Source organism: Micrasema longulum, unplaced genomic scaffold (assembly GCF_059751315.1).
Source record: "Micrasema longulum isolate JH-2025_06_02 unplaced genomic scaffold, ASM5975131v1 h1tg000896l, whole genome shotgun sequence".
NCBI lineage: Eukaryota > Metazoa > Arthropoda > Insecta > Trichoptera > Brachycentridae > Micrasema > Micrasema longulum.
The window spans coordinates 113,804-137,311 of NW_028278087.1; the positions used below are offsets into that span (position 1 = coordinate 113,804).

The window sequence follows — 23,508 nt, forward strand, 5'->3', positions numbered from 1 at the left end:
AACGTGGGTAAGAAGCAGCCGACTCCAATTTGGTGTTTCAAAGCACTGATATCATTTGATTGTTGTCGCCTCTTGATTATTTTTCTGATATTCACGAGCCCAAAAATATGGGTTTTTTTAGCTTCTCAAGGTTGACAAGCTCCAAAAATATTTGAACACATTTTGGCGAGCTTGCTCAGTAACTAACCCGCATAGAAAATATCTATTAGATATTATATTCAAACCATGATAATTGCACGATGTTTCTCTTATTTTTCTTTGCACTCTTTTGACGAAAATTGTATGCCCACTAACTGTTTTAATACCGCTTAATTTTTTTCCCAGGACTCTTAATATTTTATTCACTTTTCGCTTATCCTCTGTGTTTGGTTCCTTTAGTCAACAGATCATCGTCGGAGTTGCAGTTAGAATCAGCACATTCAAACTGTTCCGTTTCGTGGTTCAATAAATCTATAATTACATGTTCCCAGTTTATCTGCACTACTTTTCTCATCTGAATTTGAAGCTTTTAAACAGTCCCTTTTCAGGGTTGAGAATAAGTTTTGTACCATCGACATCATTATCATAGACGAGAGTACAATTGGAGATGAATTCTCCGAGTTTTTCTCCAAAACTATTTAATTATTGTGTTAATTATGTGACACGTTCGGATTCATATTTTCGACATCATGGAAATCAGTAAAATTGGTAGTATTAATGCTAAGGGGGATTGGTATATCAATAAGTGATTGTTGTGTATCAACAGTGGTGGTGTGACTATTGCTGTTTGCTTGATTTTCTTGGAGTTCAGCATGATGATGATCGTTCAGAACCGTGTTCACTAATCGCTGAGCTCTAGAGGATCTAAATTTAGGCGCAGACAGGTATGTTACCTATTGTAACCAAAACAACAAACTATTAGTTCATTTATAAGCTTCAAACTAATGGATACATAATTGTCAATTATAAATGCCCCAAATACAAAAAAGTATTAAAATACTTATAAGTTTATGATCAGGCACATCATTTAAAACAAAATCAAGGAAAATGTAAAATAATTAAGATTACTATTAAAAATCATTTAATGATTGATATGCACATAATATTTCAGTTGATGTTTAAAAAATGTTTAAGCTAGACGAAAAATTGTTTTCGATAGCTTAACAAAATTTACAAACAATAAACGTAACTTCCACAGTTTTTTAAGGTAAATATTGTACTTAACAGCCAATTATTATTTTCTAATTATATGATAAAAAATAAAATCCGCAATTTTATATGCACCTATCCATGGTTTAAGCCAAAAGTTAAAGTTATTATTACCACATAATATATCTGCAAAAGTTATTTATTCATGTATAAATGCACATCATACTATAAAAACACAAGTATTCTTAGGTAAACATTATAAAATGCATTTTTAAAAGTTCTAAAAGGTTATTGTAATGTCTTTAATATGAGATAGTTGAACGAAAAAAAAAACTGTTATATTACTTACCGGGCTGTTGAAGTAAAAACTAATTAATTACACTATTCTTAATAGCTTAAATATGTTTTATTGTATGTGCTACGAGTCACAAGTCACAACAAGACTGGCAAAAAGAGCGTTCTGAGGGAAGAGTAGGTGCAAACTCCGTTATGTGCCATTAATGGGCGCAATAGTAAGTTTTCCCCTTTAGTTAAAAATGCGATATGTGAACGGAGTCTTCATAGTGTATTTTGAAAGCCATTTTTCAAGTGAAAACACATAGCTTATTTTGCATTTTTCTAAACTAGCTTTAAAATAAAAAAAAGGGTTTCATAGGCCGATCCGTCTCTTCTTGTTACATGGCAGGGCGGAAAAAACCGAAATTTGCAAAAAAAACGTTTTACGGATTTTGCAGGCGCAACGACGATATGATATACACAAAAAAAACAAAGGTATTCACGGTTATATGGTGGGCTTATTGCCACTGTATTTATTTATTTATATGTTTGAAAAATCACCTATGCAAAATTACAGACCAATATTGTACTTAAGCACTAAGGATAAATCGAACAAGCGAAGTAGTGCGGTAAAGCGGAATACTTGAGCGGATCTATTTTATTTTTTTATTTTATAAATTTATTGCATAAAATAAGAATACATTTTTATCTATATAATAGGGAATCTATATAAAACTAGTGAATAGAAAATGAAAACGGAGTGTTCTCTGTTTAGGATAGTCTCCATCTAACATGGCTCAGCCTGTTCTAAAATGGAGATTTTTTATATAACGTTGTTTATATTTATATTATTTTTTATCTTTGTTTGTACTTAATATATAAGTATGTACATTGAACATAACATATAGGTATGTTTATAATATAAAAGGATTATCTGCAAATTCAACAATTGTTAAGAAGTTTGCCGACTCCCTGCTTCCCATGTCCATCACCCACTAGCCGCTTCTAGCCGCCACTAGCTATTCCTTAGTCTAACCAAAAACAAATAAAAAATACAATAATTAAAAAAGTTTAAAAAAAATATATTAGAGAAGAAAATAAAAAGTTAAGAAAATACAAACAGTAAAAACATTATATTAGTTATGGTGTCTATTGCTTATGTTATTTTACATTTAATTTAATTATTTATTATCACATAGCATACATAAAACTATACATGTATACAGAGTTACTTTGACTATCTAACTAGGTTCCCCGTTCTAAGCCAGTCAAAAAATATGTAAAAACAGTAATCAATACATAAAAACCATAAAGAAAGGTAAAAAACGTAGTGAAAAATATACTAAAATACATGGGAAAAAAAACATCGTCAAAAATAGTAAAAAACATATTTTTTTAAATCCAGTCAAATAAGTAGCAAAAATACATGGTATTTGTAGGTTTGTAGAAAACGCGGTTTGACTTGACTTTTTCATACAAACATAGTCAGTATTTTCTTCCTAGATTTATGACACTAGAGTTTTAAAAAACGCATCTTACGATAAAAAATATAGCAAAAACTTATGTTAAAAATTTAATTGACTCAAAAATTGAAATTCGATTTGTGGTCCTTTTGAATTAAGGCAGCGACCTATGTGCAAATAGTAACGCGACCCATACATAATTTTTTTTTCGATAGATTTGATATGAAACGCCAGTTTTCCTACCCTAAGAGGAAACTCGGTCTGACTTTTCTTCATACATACGTGTTCCCGTATTTTCTTCCAGGATTATAGCACTGATTATGAACAGTGATTTTTTTACGCACTGTAGATATTAACCATTGGCGTGTCCGTATTGTTTCATTTTTTTCAATAAATTGTTTATTATGGAAACTGGGACAATCCAAAAACACTTAAAAGTACCCAGTTTTATTTGCTGTCTTCTGGCGTACAGTATATAAATATGATAACTATGTTTTAAAAACGCTTCACAGAAAATTTGATTCTATTTTTTAAATTTTATTTAGGCATAATCGGCAGTTGTCTATTTCGCACAGTATCGGGGAAGCATTTGCGAGAGTGTCGGAAAAAAATATTCAAATACATGTTCTTCAAAATTCCCAGCTACCCCTTAATACGGCAAAACTTCATTGAATTTCTTAAGAAATTATTGTTCGTTTGCGATATTAAACCGCTGTGTCGATTTACCCGACGCGGGGGCGACTGTGACCTTTGTGTGCAGCCTCCCACTACCGTAGTATATTATTATATACTCCATACTCCGCTAAGGGTAATGCGTGGGCGCTACTTGGAAAGATATTGGAAAACGTAACGAGATATCTGATACTCGGTACAAACAGTTATATCTTTTGATAAGCGGGTTTGACGTAAATGAAATAGCCCCTTTTGCCATTCATGAATGATCTAAGTTTTTTATTTTTTTATTAATCAATGTATTTCATAAATGCTACATTTTTTTTCTATAAAAATCTACTTTAGTAGATCTAGTCAATGTTATAACTATAACTCTCAAAAAAAAAACTTAACTCTTGTGCTTGGAGAGTGACTTACACTGTTATAGTTATTTATTTATTAGAATTTATATAATTTTGAATATACGAGTACATGACAATAAAAAACTTATAGGATATAAAAAGAAAAACAAAATAACAATGCATTCATACTAATTAAAATTTAATGCAGTTATTACACTTGTTCAAAAAATTTGCTTTGAATTTATTTATTGATATATTAGTTTTAATAGTTTTTAGTTCACTGAGGAGATTCTTGTAATTTTTGACACCTTTGAAGACAAAGCTATTTTGACCATGACTTGTGTGAATTTAGGGATTTAAATATTATTTTGGTATCTGAGTGACTTATTCATCTCAATTTTTTTTTGCATAAACGCGTACATTTACAAGTACTTAAACATTTTTTTGATTTTATTTTTAAGTCATACATACAAAGTATAATACACATGAATTACATTCCCAGGAGATACTACAACTCCATTCGGGACTTAAATATTATTAACTTTTTTTTTTAAAAGTACGAAATATTCTGAACAACAAAGCAAGTTTAACATCTTTGTAACCCCATATTCAGAACATTACAACGATATATGAGCCAAAAACCTTTTCTCACACAAACAAAATAAATATACAAATACGCTTTTAAGAAATTTTAAGAAGGATGTGGTGAATCTAGAACTAAAGGAGATAAGGTCGTTAACATCACATGCCATACAGACAATGCAACCATAGTGGCAGTAACAATTCCCGATGATTAGAATATATTCATCTGAGTTAATCAAACAATTTTTTATTTTTTTTAATATTTAGATTTTGTCTTTTGTATGCTGATGATGCCGTGCTTCTTGCTAACAACAAAGAGAAACTGAAATTCTTTGTAACAAAGGTCTACAATGTATGCGAGGGAAACGATTTGCTGATGAATGTCGATAAATCGAATGGGATAGTTTTTGAAAGAAATGAAAGTATGACTAAATGTGAAATCACTGTGAATGGGATTATACTAAAAAAGGTAGAGAAATTTGTGTATCTAAAAAGTATGTTTACTAGGGATGGAATGACTGAGAAATATATTGAAAGTAGGGTGAGTGCCGGAAACAAAGTGAGTGGTGCACTTAAATCAACCTTGGCAAATAAATGTTTGTCGCAAGAGGCAAAATTAGTAGTTTACAGTGGAGTCCTGGTTCCAACCCTGATGTATGGACTTGGAAAAACAGAGATAAAATTAGACTGAATGCTGTCGAAATGCGATCTCTCAGGCGAATGCGTGGTAAAACTATGTACAATAGATACACAAATGTAGAGATCCGTACATTATGTAAGGCTGGGATAAACACTATCGACAACATCAAGAAAGGAGCTCTGCGTTGGTTGGACATGTAGAGCAAATGGACAGCGAAAGAACGGCTAAGAATATTTACAGTGCTAGTGTTAACGGATGCAGATCCAACAAAGACTTAAAGATGGACATGTCAAAAGTCGGAATAATCGGCGCGCGTGCATGAGATGATGTATAAATGTAGAGACAGCGAGATCGATATGGCGTTCTATCATCTCTGCATTCCCCCACGGCGAAACGGCGTAATGATTCGTTTGTTTGAAATTCAGAAAAAAAAAACAAAAAACAAGCGTCATATCACCTTTCACATACTGTCCTAATTATATTTACTGACAATAATCATTCAATCATTATTAGAGTTTTATTATAAACGTATTTTACGAGACTGGTTGTAAAAAAAAGTTTTTTTATCGAATAAAAATATACCGAAAATGAAGTGATTAATAAATCGTAGATATATCAATCTTACACTGAGGCCAAAGTTTGTTTTGTGCGTGTGTTGTTTCGAAATCCAGCAACCGAGTCAGGATTTGATATTTGCCCCTAAAATAAAACAAGATGTCGTATGTGGGAGCATTTCCTTTGGTAGTTTTCGCGGCAAAAGGTTGCGGTTTCCGTTCCGAGTTCGTGCGCGTGACAGGACCTTTCACCCCCCCCCACAAACACAACGTAGTATAATAACTAGTAACTACCAGATAGCCATCTACCGCCTGGACCATTTAATCTTTCTTCCTCCGCCGGCCGCTTATTGGCTATTGACTGACTGGCATTTCCGCCATATTATCTGGCTCGGAAGGACCCTAAACTTTACTCCCGCGAACAATTTAATGAGAACATTATATTAAACTATTCATTTTAAGAGGTTTCATATCCGTTTTATTTCATTTGGCCGTTAGGAGGAGCAATTAAAACAGGAAATAATTGCTTTGTTTTCTTCGTTTTATCAGTAAATAAAACAATTATTTTTTATTATTACTTAAAGCTATAGTCTGTATATATGTATAATATACAATAGTCTGATAAAAGTTTCGGACTTCGTTCTTCGATATTGCGATTTCAAAACTTCTTCAGGTAAATAAACATTGAATAAAAACAATCATTTTACAAGATATCATATTTTTAATAAAAAAAAGTATACTTATAAGTTTTATATAACTTCTTGGCAACCGTTACAAGACAGACATAACAAGGATACAGAGACAACTAAATAAAATCATTAAACTAACATAGAACTTACCCTACCTGACCCCTACGACTGAGCTGTTGGAAAAAACACACCAGTATGTATACTGTCAATAAAATACCTAAAAATTGTACTCAGAATTTCAATGGGAAACATTTTGTACAAGACGATGGCATAACATTGACCAAAAATGCTGACGTACACAAATATAATACCTGACAGCAACAACACTACTACACAAGATGCTTTAGCTAAATTAACTTCGATCATCTATAAAAGTTTCGACGATGGTAAAAAGTATTAAGGTATTTTTATTGACTTAAGAAAAGCTTTTGACAGTATATCTCATGATAAACTAATTATTAAATTAATTCAAATTGGTATTTGCGGAAATGTTTTATCTTGGTTTTAAAGTTACTTAAGAGAACGTCAACAGATAGTGAAACTTAATGACACTTTTAGTAATAAAATAATTTATTCAGATTTTGGGATACCTCAAGGAACAGTAATTGGACCTGTTTTATTTATTATATATGTTAATAATATTTTTAATACACAAAATATGAATGGTGATATTATTTCATATGGTGATGATACCGTCCGTACTCATTATAAGGGGATCTTCATGGGACGAAGTAAATTTAAAATCAAATATAGATATTAATGAATTTAAAGAATGGTTTGATGACAACATTTTGTCTCTTAATACTGAAAAAACATATTACATCACTTTTACATTGAAAGAACAAATTATACCTCCTATAAATATTTGTATACACACAACAAAATGCAATGAAGGATATCTGTTTCATAATGATAATTGCCTTCAAATCACTGAAAAAAATAGCATTAAATATTTAGGCATTATAATTGATAAAAATATAAAATGGAAGGAGCAAATAAATAATATTGTAAATAGAATGAGAAAACTTAAATATGTATTTATTACATTAAGGAATACATTAACCATCGAAAAATTAAAATCAATTTACTTTGCATTCGCCCAATCCATATTACAGTACGGAATAATCGGATGAAGTGGTGCTTTTAGAACAAATATTTTACCAGTTGAAAAAATACAAAAAATAATTATAAAAGTTATTTTGAAAAAACCGTCTACTTTTCCCACTGTTTAGTTATTTAAAAAAATTAAGGTTTTAGATATAAAATTGCTACATAAAAAGAATTGTTTGCTTCAAATACACAAAGATAAAATAAATAGTAGTATTTCTAGGTCTCAAAACGTAAGTACGCGACCTAGAACAGCTAGTAATATCTTAATTCCTAAATTAAAAACAACTACTGCACAACATCATTATACTTACAGAGGAATATTTTTCTTTAATGAAATGAACAAAGATAATAAAACGAACAGTCAGGAATACAATATATTTAAGAAAGAAGTAAAAAATTACATCTATAATTCTTCTTTATGTAACACTGATTGAAAACATCGTTAATATCTTTTTTGTAATTTATTTATGTTATTCTAAAGATATTATTGATTAAAATAAAATAATCTATTGTAAGACGTCACTCCCCATTATGTACACAAGAATTTTTTATTTCTTTTACGTAATGGGAAACGTTAATATAAATATATGTATTTGATTCATGTAAAAAATTGTAATTGGTTGTAATATTGTATTTTAATTTGTTATTAATATATATTTTTTTTTTTTATAAACATTAAAAACGTAAAGACAAATAGATCAGAGGTCCGAGGTTCGAACCCCACTCTACACAAACATGATTTCCATTTTCTAATAGTGAGTTATTTACAACTCGTTAAAAATAGCCAGCAAAAATTAAAATATTTGGGTAAAATGAAGTACGCAAATATTAATTTAAAAAATAAAAACTTTAGACATTTAAAAATTCTATACAATGGACTTAAGCAATACAATGACTTAAATTACCTTACCACTTGAAAAATTACACTGGAGGCAAATTTAAAAATAAACTGAAAAAACACGTGATGACTACACTAACCAGACATGACATAAGATAAAAATATGGTGCATCTTTTCATTGGTAAGTAGGTACCTTAGTACTTGATTATGATTGAATTCCAGAACTTAAAATAATTCATTTTCAAATATTTATTTAAATATAAGTAAGTACCTTGGTACTTGTCTTTGGTTGAATTCCAAAACTTTAAATGATTCATTTTCAAATATGGAATACTTTTTTGCAAACGTCAAACTCTGCTCTTCTCGCGAACCGGGGCGCACTTTATTTAGGAATGCAATTTTCAAAAATGTATTGTATGTCAGTTAATATTACTTTAGGATTACTAAAAATCCAGTTAAAGGAAAAAAAGGGTGTAAATTATAATGAATTTAAGGAAATAATCTGATTGGGGTCAATAAAAAACGAATGCTGTTTGTAAACATTCAAAAACAATTCATTAATGAACGAAAAAATAACATCTTTCCAATTGTTTTGTATATCGATGGCTTAGAACTAAAATATTGTACCTCCATAAATCAATTAATACTATCGCATTTAAAGTTTTGCACATCTTGAAAGATTAGATTTTATTAATTAATCGGCAGAACAACGTGAGCGACACTTTTGGCGAATTGAGTTTTATTAAGGAAAGGTGTTCCTTATTGACCCCTGCACTAATATTAAAAACATTATAGTTCTATTAAATATTTCTATATAACCACTTACCGACTTTTCTATGTCTACCGGTTTCGAGACGTACCCGTCTCTTCGTCGGTAAGTAGACAAAGAAAAGTCAGTTAACGGTTATATACAAATATTTATTAACATTTAGTCAAATGTTTGACCACAAAGTTTATTCTTTAAATATTAATAATACATAATAGTTCTATAAAATTATAAAACAGCCATTATATTTTTTTATATTCCCTTCTCAAAAATCTTTTCCTTCTCTGTTGCAACAAATTTAAATATGAATAACTCCCTATGGAGAAAATCCAGCCACCTGCAAGCATTTGGACTTACTCAAAACATTTTTGAATGAACTACCTGGTAAAAAAAGAAGAATAAAAATTGGAAAATTGTTTTCAGGCGTTGCGTAGTAGGTGAATTGGTTCAGCCGGATGAATCTCACCCACATGATAAAGGTTTCAGTTCTTTTACTTCACAAAAGTCAACAGATTGAAGAGTTAAGGAAACGTAGACGTTCAAACATAGGCAGAATGTTGAATGTTACAATGTATGTAAAGTGACCACTTAAACCAGCCAATGACAGGTCATAAGCCCTGTAAATGCCTAAACTTCCATATTCCTTTCTCAAAAATGTTATCTCACTCTGTAAAAAATTTAAATATGAATAACTCCCTAGGGAGAAAATCCTGCCAGTCTGCAAGCATTTGGAAATTTAAACGAGAATATACCTATACATTAAACATATTTTACATTATTAAAAATTGAATTTGATTTTTTTTAAATGTAATATGGAACAATTACTGACAACTTGAAATATATACCTATAACATACATTCATACATTACATACAAGATTTACATTACTGCTAGACCTGTTTCCTGTCACCCTTCAAATTGTTTGCAAACAAAATGCAATATTTTACAAATAATTATTATTTAATAAGAAGGATAATAAATTATAAAAGCCAACAAAACCGATTTAAAAATAATAAAATAAAAAAACGTTTTTTAAAAAAGAATTCTTAAATTTTAAAATAGAAAAATAATTGAAAATGGTGAAATGTATAAAGATGCAATAAAATGCGTAAGAAAATAGGACTCAATAATAAATTATTATGTAAGCAGACTAAATAGATAATAAATTGCTTTTGGATTCCCTTGGTGATTTACTAAAAAAATCTGTATGTTATGCATCATGTTAATTATTATAAACTTTGGAGAGTTTCTTTATTTTATATTTTACTTATCTTATGACAATAATCATTGTGAATATTTAACTTATTATCAATTAATTTTTTTGATGATAGTTGCTTAATTGTTGTATCTCTTCAATGTTGTACTTATTGAGCTTTTTTTTTTTACTACAAGTTTGTTTGTTCTAACTGAACATAGCTCGTGAGGTTTTAGTGGGATAAAGATACGTTTAATTAGTGGCACTTGTGTATTTTTTGTTTAATACCCGCTGTTTTTTTTTTTTCAGGAAGTGGTAGTCGGTGCTCCCGTGGCGGGGGGCGCCGGACTTGGATATACACCTCTCGGAGCCCTATCATCTATGCACCCCCCAGGGGGGGTCCAACCACATCTGCCCCCAGGTATGCCTGACACTCGTTACTTATGTCTTCCGTGCCTCTTGACTGTCATCGCCTATGAACTCTTCCAAGCCGGCTTTCAAATATCAACACATCCTTTCCCTTCATCATCCTTTCAACATGGATCCCCGTCCCAATTACGCCATATTTACAAGTCATTTAAAAGTATATCTGTTATTTTTAAATAAAAAAAATTCGCGTTAATATTATAAAATAATATATTTATTTATGTAAACGCCCCCAAGGGTTTACATGTTTTACAAACATAGTCAGAAATATATTTTACAAAATGTAAAGTAAAATAAATCTAAATACCTAAGATTGCACAGTATTTGGAATCATCCAAAATTCTATGTTTTTTACTGAAAGCAAAAATACAAACAAAAGAAGGAAATAAAAATAAAACAATAAAAATTGAAAACTGTATTAACATATTAGTAAAACGTATATAGTTATACATAAAATATATACATATATTGCAGTGACGAGAACAAATGCGAATTTTTTCCTGCCGTCAAGTTTTAGGCACAAAAAATAAAGATTTTGGAATTATACCTACTCGTATTTACAAAATATATGGTTAAATTAACATCTTCTCATAATGAGATGTAAAAATGACCAAAAAATTATAAGAAACAAGTAATTAAAGGATATTTTCATTACAAGTCGATTATTTACATGCACATTTGTAAAAATAAAAGTAAATAAGAGAAGAAGGGATCGCTAATGAATTATCAACAGTATCACATGAAACATAATACTAATTTTTACGACTTTACATATTATGATCAATTCCAGGTAGAGAATGAAATAGTGATGTCATTATGATTAATAATTAAGATATATTATTAATTTTATCATAAAATGGTATTCTGATCTTCTTGGATAACGCCTTTAAAGATCCTTACATTTTTTAAGCGCGGAAAATGAAGTGTTGCATTAAATGTAGCGTTAAAAAATAATATTTCTTATTATTAACCTCGTCGGAAATCGGACAAGTCCTACTAGAATGGTAGCTAAACCACTACATAACGAGTCGAACACTGACATGTACCACGTACCATGCAATATAATATTATTTTCACCTTGGACATATTTTCCACTGAATATCCTAGCATGTACTCGTATAACGTATCATTTCCCAGTACTGGGAAAGATCTTTCATTATTTAACCTACATAGTTTCGCCCTCGCTTCGCTATCGGTGTTCCCATTTTCAGTCTCAATTACGATCGGTATATTGCTAATAACCTTCTCTGCCTTACTGAACTTAATTATTTCAATTTACCTTATGACGTATGTAATATTTGAAAATTATTATGAAAACATTTTCTGTAGAATTATTACATAGGCAAATGTGTACTGGATTGGTTTGGAAATAAACATGTATAAAACAAAGATTATGAGTCCAACAAAAAGATACATTTTCATTAACAATAATAAAATCGAAGTATCTAGGACACAAAGTCAAACTTGGTAAAGATAACCAGACAGCAAAGTTGCCTAGAAGAATAAGGCCAAGTTGGGCTGCTTTCGGCAAAATAAAATATATTTTTGAATATAAACAAGTTCCTATATGCTTAAAAAGACAAGTCTATAAATCGTGTATATTCCCGGTGACGATATACGGACTAGAAACGTAGAAACCATGTCTGTAACACAAAAAAGTAACCAGAAACTAAAATGCACCCAACGATCTGTGGAAAGACAGATGCTCGGTATGTGCCTAAGAGACAAAATAAAAAATGAAGATGTCAGGCCCGAACCGGAGTCGTGGATGTCATGGATAGTGAAGCAAAATTTAAATGGCAGTGGGCGGACACTTAGCGAGGCAAAATGACGGCAGACAGGACACCCAGAATAATAAAGTGGATACCATGGGCAAACAAAAGATGTGTTGGAAGGCCACAGAAAAGATGGGTCGATGACATTGCCTCAATAGCCGGTAAACCGTGGATGATGAAAGCGGGTGATAGGAAGGAATGGAGACGTTTGGAAGAGACCTTTATCCAGCAGTGGAGACACAAAGGTGAAAAAGAAGAACTGTGTGCTATTTTAATACCTATTACATTTTTTCAAAAATATTTTTCCATGGAAATATTCATCATCCAGGGTTCACAGACACTGTAATGCGATCTGGAACTTTGAAAAAAATTGCGAACGACACACGGCATAATAACCCAGAAAAACTTATTGTCCATCTGAGCGATCCTAAAAATCTAAGAAATTTAATGGCAATATATGTATTTAACTTTATAATATAGCATATGCATAACATTTATTGCAACAGGGGGGGGAGTGTGGAAGCCTTACAAATTAAATAAATGCTTAGACTGCCATTTTCCCTTCTCAAAAATGTTTTCATCCAGCCTTTCTAAAAACCTTTGAACATACTTAAAATACCTTTAATAGCGTGCCATACAAAAATATACATTACAAGGCCATTTTGCACTGTCCTCTGCTGGTGTAATGAGTGTTTAATTTGTGTGTTAGGACCCTCGATGGATTCCCGTGGCCCGCTTGGCGGAGCCCTGGGGCGCCGCGCTGGGTGCTCCAGCGCCTTCAGCGCGCCTCCCCATCACCACCCGGAGACTGAAAGATCAGGTAGGATAATATGTATTACTAATAATAACATATCACTAACGTATCGATGACTTTAAATCTTAACCAAACATTTATGAATATCATAATAAATGTAGATGGTCAGATAGGTATCTTAGATTAGATTAGCTCCTTTAGCCATTAATTTCTGAAGAAATCGTTAAATGGAAATGTACAGAAAGAGAAAACTTAAGAGATACATATATTGAAGATTAAATTTGGCTAAATGATTTTTTGTATATGTTTTTATTAAATATTAATTTATCAATGTGTGCATTCTAAAATTGTTAGTTAAACCATGTCTGCGAAATATTTTTACTGATTTTAATACATAACGAATATTTTTTTTAAAAAAGAAGTATTTAAACGGTCCATAGATGCATAAATAAGTGTTAAAAAGTTTTTATAAATTACCATGATAATTGAAACAAAAAAGTTTTTTTTAATTATCTCTGTTTCAATAATACACTTAGGTACCCTTTAAAAATCAACTATTGAAACGTTATTTTAATGGGGTTGTGGTCCCGTGGCTAGTGTTGCGGACTCACGGATCAGAGTTTCGAAACCCACTCTACAACTTGATTCCCATTTTCTAATAGTGAGTTATTTTTAACTCGTTGAAAATGGCCCCAAAAGTCGCAATCAAATATTGAGAACGCAATATTTCCTTTTTCTAAAAAAAAAAATCTGAAAACTACTTAACTAAACTAAAGTTTCTTAAAAATTAATTTTCAAACTGCTTATTGTTCACTGTAACTTTGCTTTAAGTTCATGTTTTCATTTTATCAGGACGAGCTTACTCTGTTCATATTTTCATTTTATTAGGGCGAGTTATTACTGCCCAACTTAATTTATGGAAGTATCGTATTCAATTTTGTATCGTATTATATTTTTTTTAAGTCAAGATATGAAATCGTTGGTTGTTTTATCTTAACAATGTAGGTTGCACTTCCGCGTGATTCGCATTTCAAGGAAAAATGACACCTCACTTCGACATGTCGCACAATATGACGGTTTTCTTTTATATTCCCCGCGAATCAAAGCGTCAGAATACAATAACAAATGCCAGATTTGTTATTTTATACGTCTATTTATTATAATGCTTCAGTCTTAATTGTCTTTTAAAATAAAATAAATCAAATTTAAACATTGTAGTTTGTCTCTAACAAAATAAGCAGTTAATTATCCGTTCCATATAATTAAGTCTACAAGTATTCCAGTAAATTTTTATCTGAAATATATTAAAATAAAAAAAAACAATTTTTTATTTTTCGTAATATTTTTTTTATTTTTTTTACTTTTTCTATCCATTTAAAAAAATCATTCGCGCCTCCAAACCTGAACCAACCAGCTAAGGGAAAGTTGCCACTACAGAGAAATTCACCAGAGAAGGCAACGGGGTATCTTCATCTAACATTCTTCTTCTTTTTCTTCAGCCTCCTGTCCTCCACTGCCGGATATAGGTCTCTTCCATATCCTTCCATTCCTTGCGGTCTGTTACTGCTTGCAGCCATTTTTTACCCCCCACAGCAGCTATGTCGTCGGACTATCTTTTTGAGATTTCCCAACGCCTCGCTTATTCTCAAGGTCTCCATCTTCAATTTTTAAGGGTCCATCTTGTGGGGTCTTGTCTCGCAACCATGTTCTGCCCATTGCCTCTTCAGTGCTGCTACGCGATCCATGATATCCGTTATTCTGGTTCTGTTCTTAATTTCTTCATTCCTTGTTGTGTCTCTTGGCTTATACCAAGCACGGATCTTTCCATTAATCGCTGAGTGCATTTAAGCTTTTCTATATTTATTTTTGTGAGAGTTATGGTCTCTAATGCACATGTAGTCACTTCTTTATCTAACTAACGTAAAAGTTTTACAAGCATATAGTTAAAAAATACTCGGTACTGTCGGGGTCCACGTTCCTGACATGCGCGGTAAAAGGTGCTTGCGGGGTACAACTCTATGGTCCCGCGTCTCACACCTATTGGGCCCTTGCCTTTGGTACTGTTCATGCTGTTTTAATGCGCGTGACCGATGCTTCGGTTTTTAGAATAATACAAGTCTTGTTTTCTTCTATTGACTTGCTCTCAATAAAGCAAAAAACAAAATTAAAGTTAGCATTTTTTATGGATAAAATAACAGATGAAAAATAAATAAAAAATTGTTATCGAATTTAATAAAAAATATAATATATTTGAAAATAGGGATAAAAAAATAAGACTACCAATAAGGAGAAAAACGAAGTCTCAAAACTCATGGTACAAGGAATTAAAGCTGTACAGTGACTTGAAGAAATAAAAATAAATAGAAAGCAATGAAATATTTTTAAGAAACATATGTTCTTGAGAAATTTTGATAAAAAAATGTAACTTAACTAAAAGTTTATATTATTTCTTAAGATATTATGAACTAACTTAATAAAGCATGAATTAGTAAAAATCTAAAATATGCGGTTATAGTATTTTATACAAATGCTATAACTTAATAATTTCCCACCCTTTTGTTGTTTAATAGCACCTATATATTTACTCTATCATCATTCCTTTTCCGCACCTAATCGCGCTGACCATTACACCACGAGGCCGAAAACTTCTGTTTGTAATTGTTCTAAATTTACTTTATAATTGTTCTAAATTAACTTTACAATTGTTCTAAATTCGATTTAGTCACCTGTTTTTTTTTCCTTATTGAAATTTGCAATTTAACCGTATGTATTTTATTGAATCCAACCCTTTTTAAATAATCAAACACAGACTGAGAAGTGAATAACAAGTAAAAATCAACGTTTTATTTATTTTAAAGTGATGCCGGTAACTAAAGTAGTCAAATCAGTAAAAAGATAAAATAATCACTATAAATATGTCTTTGGAGGACAAAAAATCATTTAAAAAAAGGCATGAACAATAGTAAAATTGTGAACCTTTGCATAATTATTTCGTCAATTTTTACTAAAAATACCGCATTTCTCACGTGCGTCATGAGCGTATACCCTAACAGTACACCCTATTAATATTTTATAGTCATATAAATTTAATTTTCTGAACATTCCATTCGAATTATCAATTAATTTTATACCGTTTGTAGGCTGGTAACTTACATAATGTAGAATGAAAATATAATATCAGATCCAACTAACTAAAATCGTTTGATTATCTTTTCTATGCTTTCTTATAATAAAGTTTTTATTTGCTTGGCAAAGAGGCGACGGTCCTACGACATTTTGTGATACTTTATCCCCGCCGTGGGAAGCAATTTCCTTCTTTAATACTCGTTTAATTAGAAGCCATTTTTGTGTAAAGGAAATGTTTGCGCGTCTTTTGTTTTGTTTTTCATACCCCGTTTTGGTCCTTCCCAGTATAAAAGCAAGTATTTCAGGCGTCGACAGAACGCGACCATTATTGTTTATAAAGAAATATTCCAAAGACTCCATTAAGGAATGTAAACGAATTCTGGGGATATCATCACAATAAACATGTTTCTCGATGTAAATGTTTTGTTGTTTTTTTATATGAACAATGTTTTTGTGCTCGTTCTGTTTTGTTTTATTATGACTTAAACAATTATGCTTACATGGTACAATTATACTTTTGACTCATGAAAGCTATCTGTTGTGGAAACCTTTGGGTTATATAATTTTTTTAAATCTCAGCAAAGTATTTTTCAATTCGTTTATGATTTTTCATTATTTTTTGCTTTTTTAAATTCTCTCTTCATCTAAACCAAAACAATCGAACAATACATACTCGTACAACGCAAAAAAAATACCATAGTTATTACGAGTTGGGGTGAATTTTGTTATTTATTTTTTTAAATTAATATTCCTTAATGAACAGACATTGTCCATTTATGAAAGGTGAAGAGGATATATTACGTGTATTTTTTGTGTCCGGGTGGATGAAGATTTGTGTGAGTTTTGTGTGTGAAATAGGACCGGAACCCGGATTGGTGTTTTTTACTCGATGGCTGCTCTTAGGTAAAAACCTTAAAAAAGCTAATCGTATTGACAAATGTCCGCCTCGTAGTGTAGCAGGGGCGAATGGTGTACATAAGCGATTATGCGCAGCTAAGTATATATACTATAACAAACCCATGTTTCAAACTGTTTACTTTGGTACTTATCAAGTTGGGACATTAATACCCGTATGCAGAGACAAAACTTAAGGTGAGGAAAGTACATTCTATTGTCTTCACCTTCAGGTTATTCTCCGCATTTGAGATTAGAATGTACTTTCCTCACCTTAAGTTTTGTCTCCGCATACAGATATAAGTGTCAAAAAATATTTAACCGCTCTCATATAAAGTTTTAAAAAATCACATGCGTCATTATTCTACGATCATGACGATACAAGGCCATAGTTTGTTATATGCTGATCGAGAACTATTACTTAATTGTTTCTCAACCTTTAGGTTGGAACATTTGACTACATTTGTCCCGATAACAAATGGAAAAATAAATTTGTGATTAATAATACAGCTTTAAATTAATTACAACAAAGGGGGAAAACATTATTTAGAAGAAAATTTAGGTGTCTAGGCATTTACAGGGCTTATGACCTGTCATTGGCTGGTTTAAGTGGCCACTTTACACACGGTGTAACATTCACCATTCTGCCCATGTTTAAACATCGACATTTCCTCAACTCTTCCATCTGTTGACTTTTGTGAAGTAAAGGAGCTAAAACCTTTATTATGTGGGAGAGATTCATCCGGCTGAACCAAATCACCTACTAGGCAACGCCTGAAAACAATTTTTCAATTATTATACTTCTTCTTTTACCAGGTAGTTAATTCAACAATGTTTGAGTATGTCCAAATGCTTGCAGACTGGCTGGACTTCCTAGGGAATTATTCAAATTTAAATCAATTGCAACAGAGAGGGAAAACATTATTGAGAGAGGAAGTTCAGCCAGTTTGCAAGCATTTGGACATACTCAAACATTGTTGAATAATACAGCTGCCCTAGAAATAAAAAATGTAAAACTGATTATCTCAATTGTTGAAACATATTAAATATACTAAAAGAAAAGGGGTCAATTTTACTCAGCGAAATTCAGCCAAGTCACTGACATTATTAAACATGGAACTCTATCAATCAAGTTTTAGGAAATTAAAAAAAAATGTCTACGAAGTAATTATGAAATCCCTTGGAAGAAATAGAAGTGAATAGTCTATTGCTAACGATTTCGTAAAGCTACTTAAGCTGGGGTTTCCAAGGACAGCGGTGTCCGTATTTTAACGGCCGTAGTGATCGGTGATGCGGTGGACAGCCGTCGTAACGGTGACTAGAGAGTTGTTTTCCTAGGAAAACGGTGTTAATAAATGTTATAAAAACCGTTTTCCTAGGAAACCACTCTCTAGTCACTGTTACGACGGCTGTCCACCGCATCACCGTTCACTACGGCCGTTAAGATACGGGCACCGCTGTCCTAGGAAACCCTAGCTTTAGAGCAAGTGATTACTCGAGTGACATGACTAGAGGTGTATCTGTATGTTCTACACCCTACAATCAAAGTGAAAAGCAGAATTATTTAATCGTGTCGTGAAGACGCTTGACTCACGCACGGAAGGTTCCGGGTTCGATTCTCGGTGAGAACACGAAAATTTTTATGTGATTTTTCTCAAGCCTGAATGTTCTGTGATGTAATTCACCATTGTAATTGGGCTTCCTGGTCTGTTGTGGTGCAAAAATAAAAAATAAATAAATTTTAAAAATAAACAAAATAAAAAATAATCAATTAAAGTAAAATAAATAATAAATAAATAAAATAAAAGGAAATTCCAGATTGCAATGGAATTCGACAAAGAGATTTAAAATATACTAAAGATTCAATTTCTAATTTATTTTTTTAAATAACGAATAAGTATTGATATCGACATATACAATATTGTCAAACAGATAAATCGGTTTGTGATGTTAGAAATTTTATCTTAAAATTTAAAGCACTTTTCTGCTCACGAAAAATTGGGAACTATGAGTGTGTAATACGTTTCATAAATTGCGGTTCTAAGCTCAATTTCACTAAAAATCTCGGGTGTTTTTCGTTACTCCCGATTTATGCAGTGCCAGTGTATTGTGTTGAATATTTCACAAGCTCGGGTAGATTCCGTTTTCCCACTTTAGTGTTATTGTTCGGAATCTCGCCGCGGAGCGGGAGGAGCGTCCGCCGCGCGCCGCTCCTTCCCACTTGCCACATCTCACTGCGCCGTAAGCTGTTGCCCGCCCTGAACTCTGAACGGGATCGGTTATAGCCGATACAAATAGTAAATGATCCCATAAGGAACCAACCGCTATAGCCTGACTCCGTGAGGCTTCGGAACGTAAACCCGCTGTCTATTTCATACACTTCGGTCAGGGACTGAAGTGATAATTCGTTGTTACTTGTGTCTTCGAGGACTGTACGGAACAATTTTTGTTAACCGAATATTCAACTGAATGTTAATTAAATTGCTATGAAACGAAAACTTTTTTTTAAGTGTTACAAATCGTCGCCGTTCAGCCAAAACTCACTTACCCTAAAAGTGACTGTTTTGAGTTAAATATACCATCGAAGTGTAAAATTATGTCTTTTAAGGGGCAAACGTCACCAAAGTACCTTTTTTTTTAAGTTGAGTAAATCCGATTTATTTGTTTTTTTTATTTATTTTATAAACAGCATAAATTGCCTTTACTATATATTGAACATAAATATGAAAACAAAAAACATATGTACATATATAAATACAAAACAAAAAATTATAAAATTGCATAAATATACATTCACGTACCGTATACTCGTATAATGCTATTTTGAATCGACTTCATGTTCTCGGCAATAACTATTCCGACGTTGCTGATATTTTTTACATAAAGTATAGCTTATATAAATTAACTCTATTCAATCATTTCAAAGATGATGAACGGTAATTTACATTTTTTATATTATAGTACTTTCTATGATTACTTTTGTATGGGTACTATTGTGTACCATATTTACGTGTGTATACTTATTTTTTAAATTATTTTAATTGTCATTATTATTACTCTTTTTTTTCTTTTTTTTTTGAGACAAAAGCATTTTATTGTATTTAATATACTTATATTTTGTACCTTTTAAAGAAAAAAATTTATAAATTATTTTCCTTTTAAAATTTAATTTGCACACATTATTTAATTATTTTTTATATCTAAATATGTTTTTTATACAAAACTGCTGTGTTTTATATATATATAGTATTTATGTAAAATAATACTTTTATACAACATTATTTTGGTACGTGTATTTGTACACAAATCTGGATTTCTCCCAAGGGGGAGTAGGTATATATTTTTTATTTATATCCCTACAGAGATGAGGTAGAATTTTTTTCCAATTCAGGATTATGGATATTCGAGCGTTTACAGGGCTTATGACCTGTCATTGAAGAGTCTTAACTACATAAAATAAAGTAATCTGCTAATTAAAATACTTAACTTCAATATCAATACATAGATGGCGCTCCAACACGCTTGTGAATGGTTTCTCGTTTAGTAAGATATATACAAAAATCAAAAATGTTATCTGTGTGGATATTCGCTAATAAGCGGAATGGGGAATGTTGTAGTACTTAAAGTGGCCGCTTAACCCAGCCAATGACAGGTCATAAGCCCTGTAAACGCTCGAATATCCATAATCCTGAATTGGAAAAAAATTCTACCTCATCTCTGTAGGGATATAAATAAAAAATAATACTTTTATATTTAATTTTTAAGTTTTTCACATTATATTGAAATGTTTATATTATTTTTAATATGTATCTTTTTAAGGTAAAAGGCACTGCGTGCTGTGTATATGAATAAATAAATAAATAACTTTAACAAAAGTAACAAGTAGGTAAATACACATAAGCAACCAAAAAATTTAACGAAATATATACAAAAATATGAAAAAGCTAAAAAGAAAAACATTTTTAAACATAAAGAAAAGTTTAAGAATTATATTGCGAAAGAAATCAGACTCGTTTTATAACTATCAAGTCCAGAGCCAAATATATCAGCCTTGTCCTCATACTAATAACCATATCTGTGGAGCCTAGGGATAGGCGAGTGCATGTGATAGTTGGTCCTAAAACTTGCGGAGCAAAAAGGAGATCTGTGGCGGGTATGTCGACCGGGTACACGGAAACACACCAACTCCATCAAATCTGGACAGTCAATGAATGAATTGATCATTTTCTAAAGTAATATTAGGTCAGTTAGGATTCTTCTATCTGAAAGTTTTAAAGGATTTGCTAAAGATTACACTTGATTATAATGAAATAAAACAGTTGGAATATGCACTTTAAAATTAATATATTTTAGATATTTCTTCTGGACGCGCTCTACACTATAATGGGGCGACCAGCGACCAGACTGGAGAAATATATTCTAAACGACTTCTAACCGGGGAGCAATAAAGTGACTTGATAGGTGTAATATTTTTTTAATTTGCTAGTAACCCTGATAAAATATAAAGATACTTATTACGAAAAAAAAAAAACCTATCCATAACGACCTTAACTCTATGAGTCCAAGAGCCCTGTTTTGAGTTGGAATACAACATAACACATTAGAATCTGGACCACTCGCTTAATAGTATAAAATTTTTGCCATGCCTCGCAGCAGTTTACTGCCACTATGTGACTTTATATTAAAACATTAAGATTAAACACGTTAAAAAATATTTATTTTTATTAAAATTAGCTTTTAAAATTATAATAATTATTACTAATATTTCCTTTCTTTCGAAGGGTTATACAAAATTAATATTATAAATACAATTTTCCGTGTAATCATAGAGTTTAAACTAGAAACAAACTGATGAATCAGCTGATAAATTAAAATTGGATTGGTGGAGGAGTATCCCGCTTGTCTAAGGTGTTAGAATAAATTATAAGTTCGAGTCTAGAAAAGAGGTAAGGAAACATGATCAAATAAATCTAAAAAGCAAGTAGATGAATTAGAAATTTAAGTTCACGAAAAAAACATTCCATCGTCCTTTTAAAATTAAGTAAATGATAATAATAAGATATGAATTATGATGCTTGGGAAAAATATTATCTTTTTTTTGCGTTGTACCTATCTCTATCATACTCTTTACTCTATCGTTCTTACTCTAACTATAATGCTTTATTTTCATCTATAAAAATATATATATTTTACATGTCCCTTAATTTATTTAAAAATAAATTAAGGCTCCTTTTTTCTGGCTGCGATGAGATCCCACTTACTATTTAATGATGAACACCTGAACACTTACTCCTACACTAATACACATAAACACACATCTACACTTACTCTCATACAAATACACATAAACACACCCTTTTGTTGTAAAACAATTTAATAAAATGTACGATTCTTATTTAGAAACTTTGCTGGTGTGTCTTTAAACTGTATTTTTTTTAATGTTACCATATCACTGTCGACTGTTTGTTTCTTTAAAATAAATAAATACATATAATTTTCTTAAATTAATCCATAGTAATATTTTAAGTGCGTCTAAATATTTTGAGAGACAACATAGAGCTGAATTTTGAATAGTAGGTACACAGTGGGCAAAGTGAACACTAAGCCAGCCAATAACAGATCACATTATACCATCATCATCTATCCAAAATCAATGGTTCATAGTTCGCTGATATTCATAATATTGTGTCTATTACTACCTCGCGTATATACGCGATATATCAATATTGATTCCTTCCCAGAAAAGCTCTTCGTTGAAACTCGATTCTGCATTTAAAACTACCGACCCAAAAATATTCATTAGATGCTGCTTGTTTATAATAAAGCAATATCGTGTTTTAACAATATTTTGAGTACGTCAAAATGTTTGTACATATGCTGGACTTTTTACCCTAAATCGATCATGTCTACGAATATTTGGACATCCTCGAAATGTTATTGGTTAATCTGACTGGTAGAAATATAAACATTAAAAGTGTTTTCATACGTTGCCTAGTAGGTGAAATAATTCAGCCAGATGATCGTCAGCGAAGGTTTCAGCTCTTTTCTTTTACAAAAGTCAACAGGTGGAAACATTTTGGTAATGTGGATGTTTCAACATCGGCAGATTGGTGAAAGTTAAACACTGTGTTAAGTGGCCACTTAAACCACCCAATGACAGGTCATAAGTCCTGGAAGTGCCTAGACTTCTATATTCCTTCTCTTATTTTTTTTATTTACGGACTTATTATGTCCATTTAACAGCGGTAAATACATTTTTTTTATAATATACTCGCTGAA

At 31.4% G+C, this 23,508-nt stretch overlaps 1 protein-coding gene across 1 annotated transcript in view; it reads left to right on the top strand.

Annotated features, from left to right (window-relative positions):
- The window catches only part of LOC148278305 (uncharacterized), a 396,029-nt gene that overhangs the window by 77,448 nt on the left and 295,073 nt on the right, over window positions 1-23,508 (top strand). The window contains exons 3-4 of the mRNA XM_088231597.1: window positions 10,564-10,675; window positions 13,165-13,275. Coding sequence (XP_088087723.1) covers window positions 10,564-10,675; window positions 13,165-13,275 — 223 coding nt within the window. The remainder of the gene's footprint in view (window positions 1-10,563; window positions 10,676-13,164; window positions 13,276-23,508) is intronic.